This window comes from Acanthopagrus latus, chromosome 9 (genome assembly GCF_904848185.1).
Source record: "Acanthopagrus latus isolate v.2019 chromosome 9, fAcaLat1.1, whole genome shotgun sequence".
NCBI lineage: Eukaryota > Metazoa > Chordata > Actinopteri > Spariformes > Sparidae > Acanthopagrus > Acanthopagrus latus.
This window is the reverse complement of record NC_051047.1, coordinates 10,761,117-10,764,843: the sequence shown is the minus strand read 5'-3', so window position 1 is coordinate 10,764,843 and position 3,727 is coordinate 10,761,117. Positions and strand designations below refer to the sequence as shown.

Below are 3,727 nucleotides of genomic sequence, written 5' to 3'. Positions count from 1 at the left end.
AAGCTGCTTTTGACAAGAACGCCCAGGTAAAATAGAATCAGTCTTTTAAAAAACACTTTCATTTCAGCCTTCATAACCTCTTTATATCATTTATTGGCTATGATCAGTTTATTTGACAATTTCTGCTGAAAAGCAGCAAGACTGCATGTTTATTAGGTCACTGTAAGTGTGTGCGTGTGTGTGTGAGAGCGTGCGTGTGTGAGTGTGTGTGTGTGTCATCGTCCCAAATATCTTAACACATTTCTTTTTCTTTTGTCAGATTTATTAAATAATTAGTCTATTCCATGAAAATAAACACAGTGGAAAAAATAAATAGTACAAATCATCACACAGGAATACACAGCAGACTTACTCGTATAGAAACTCAAGGGAATGTTCTTGCTAATTATTAAAAAATAAAGTTTCCTATGGAGGAAAAACACCATACTGGAGTTATTTTTGTGAAAATCGCTCTTTGACCTCAAACTGTGTCACAACATAAATCCACTGGACACACAACACAAAGGTGAGAAACACGTTTGGAGGGGAGATAAATTATTGCTCATTGAGAAACAACTTGATGCAGGATAAAGCGCATTAAATCAACATCTTTCATTTGACTAACACAGCCCAGTCCAGCCTGTGGGACATCAATAACCTGCAGCATTGCAAGGGAGCTTTCATTTTGAACATTACAGAGGTGGAAATAACTTTTTGTTTAAGATTCTTGGCATCCAATTGAACAAATGTCCAACCTGTAGGCCTTTAATAAACCTTGAATTATTTTCAACTCAGATTTAAGATAACCTTTTTTTTTTCCTTTTCTTTTTCTTTTACTTCCGTGTCCCACAGGTTGATTTATAGTGCAGAATAATGCATAAAAGTAGACTGCTCAGAAATGAATACACACTGGATAACATTGATGTGGGTGAAGGACACGTGGAGCTGTAAGAAAAGTGAATTTTCTCTTCTGTCATTTAGGGAGACGTGTTCTCCAAAAAAGTTATTCGAACACTTAACGTCGCTCAGGATTTCTTGTTCTCTTTTTATTTGCGCGTGTTCACGTGTCGCTGTACATCCTCTTGCAGTCTATGGAGGGTGACGGTGTGTCGGGACCCATGCTGCCCACCTGTGAGTACGCGTCCTCCGGGGTGCGCGGCAGTCCCGGCGGCGTCATGCGCTTCTCCTTCTGCCTGCGGTTGCAGAACCAGACCCTGACCACCTCCTTCTCCAGCTGCAGAGTGTCCGCCAGAGAGTTGATCTCCTGCGCGGAAGGTTTGGGACACTTGAGGAAGTGGCTCTCCAGCGCGCCTTTCACGCTCACCTCGATGGACGTGCGCTTTTTCCTCTTCCTGCCCTGGGTGGCGATCTTATCGATGCTGGTCGGGCTCCCGGTCGTGGAGTCGGCCTCCTCCAGCCACTTGTTCAGCAGAGGCTTCAGCTTGCACATGTTCTTAAAGCTCAGCTGCAGCGCCTCGAACCTGCAGATGGTGGTCTGTGAGAACACGTTGCCGTACAGGGTGCCCAGAGCCAAGCCCACGTCAGCCTGCGTGAAGCCCAGCTTGATCCGCCGCTGTTTGAACTGTTTGGCGAAATGCTCCAAGTCGTCGGACGTCGGGGTGTCCTCGTCTGAGTGCGGCTCGTGGCTCACGCCGTGGTGCTGGTGGTGGTGCGCGTGGTGGTTGTGGTGGTGATGGTGGTGGTGGTGGTGGCTGCTGTGGTCCAGCTCCGGGGACTCCCCGCGCACCAGCCCCGGGTGCATGAGACTCTGCCCGGCGTGCGAGCTGAGCATCCCGTTGACGGTGAAGCCGCCGGGCTGCGAGTAAATGAGGGACTGTTGTGGTTGCTGCTGCTGCTGCTGCTGCTGCTGCTGCTGCCCCTCGGTGATGCCGATGTGCGCCGCAGATGTGCCTCCCCAACTTCCCGGGTGCGTCTGATGGGGCCCCAGATGTGGCGACCTGTGATGCAGAGCGGAGCCCGAGTGCAGGTCCTCTCTGCCGGCGTTCCTCTTCACGTCCTGCGGCTGGGAGCTGGGGGGCCACGGGGAGCCGGCCTCCACTGCTGCCACCGCGGCTGCGGCTGCTGCGGCTGCTGCGTGAGGCAGCGATGTCACCCACTGATGGGCATGGCTTAACATGTGGCCCCCGTTGCTCGCCACCATGGCTCCCTGCATGAAGTCACTCTGCACCATCTTTACCGAAGGGTCCCCTCTGTATCCACTAGACACGGTGGTCACAGCGGTGCTGCCCGGCTGCATGCCACCAGCCCTCCGGTCAGAGTGAAGGACAGGGCCGGATAAAATCCTGCTGCTGGCTAGGTATGGACTCGAGGTAGCTGTTGCCATCCCCCAAAGCATAAATCTGAAGATATATTTCTCTCTTCTGGTGATTTCTTAGTGAGTCCCAGTTTACTCTAATCCATCAAGTCTATCTCAACATGAGCGACACAGTTGCGTGATTGTTTGTTGGGTTTTTTTTTTTAAGGTGTGAATTCACTCCATAGGATCTCAGATGGGAATTCTAGGTATAAAGCAGCTTTCTTGGCATTCCTGTGCAACAAAACAGGTCTTCAAAACTTTACTCTGTCCCGGGAGCTGCGCCGTGCGTAATCCCCAGACCTGATGATGAAGAAAAAGAAGAAAAAAAAAACACCTGATTTGAGTCCGCGCCAAACTCTCGCGTATTATAACCTCTGATGATAACGCTTTAAAGCGATTCAGTGATAACGACACAGGTGGGGAAAGCCTCTGCGGTCCTCTCGGTAGTTGCGCTCACTCCATCCGCTGTCTCTCCGGCGCGTCCTCTGCGGAGCGAAGGAGACAAGACATGTGTTTACGGCGTGCCAGGGCTGCGTATTCCTCTCCCCTCTCCATCCAATTACAGCAGCAAGGCTGCGCGCAGCTCCCGCTGATTGGACGCACGGCCCGAGAGGAGTTGTGTGTCTCAGTCGAGCCTCGGGTGCACAAAGTTGTTGCTGCAGAAATCAAGGCAACAATTTGACGGAAAATATTGGAAAATTAAAAGAGAGAGGGCGGCTCTATCTTCAGTGATGTGTAAATAATCTGAAGAGAGAAATCAACAAAACAAAACTTAAATTCTTCTTCTTCTTCTTCTTCTTCTTCTTCTTCTTCTTCCTCTTCTAATTATTATAATTATTATTATGCTTCAGAATTAAACAGCTCTGACGTGTTAGTGCCCCTGGAGTTAGAGATGCTGCAGGGTGGATACTGTACATATCTCTTTTCCAAAACAGCCGAGGCCGGTGTCAAGTCGGCTTTGGTACATAGGGGTGTTTATACGCCTCTTGCATGTCAATGCGCTCTCCTTTTCATATGGTAAAGGAAAAGGCCACAGTGGCGTGACGCGCCGCACTGGTGAGCGCTGAATCTGCACAAAAACCAGCCAGCAGTTTGATTTTTCCATCCTCCAAAAAACAAAGCAAAACAAACCGGTTCTGCTGGGCTGTTTCCATGCTGGGTCAGTTTATGGATGGCCTGTTAAGTAAACGTGTCATGCGGAATGTTTCTACCACGGCTCTGCCTCAGATTTAAGGGCCTTTGGAGAGTAAAAGCGTCGACTGAGAAGCCCCGGAGTTCTCCGACTAGAGGAGAGAGCCAGGTGGAGCCCAATAAATGTGCTAATTTATGTTTTTCAGCGGGATTTGTGTTGGATCTCATCCAAAAGGTGGAAGATAAATAGGCACAAAAATGTCTTTGCCCAACCTGCAACATAAACTGAGACTTTTATCA

General features: G+C 49.2%; 1 protein-coding gene across 1 annotated transcript; it reads right to left on the bottom strand.

Moving 5' to 3' along the window:
- Positions 1-249: 249 nt before the first annotated feature.
- pou3f3a (POU class 3 homeobox 3a) lies at positions 250-3,013 on the bottom strand. Its single transcript, XM_037109776.1, has one exon. It carries the CDS (start codon positions 2,333-2,335, stop codon positions 1,040-1,042), a length of 1,296 nt encoding a protein of 431 aa, XP_036965671.1. The 5' UTR covers positions 2,336-3,013; the 3' UTR covers positions 250-1,039.
- Between the last annotated feature and the right edge of the window lie 714 nt (positions 3,014-3,727).

What these genes read in the sequence shown, in the direction of transcription:
- pou3f3a (XM_037109776.1), bottom strand. Translation starts at nt 2,335, where the DNA reads ATGCTTTGGGGGATGGCAACAGCTACCTCGAGTCCATACCTAGCCAGC.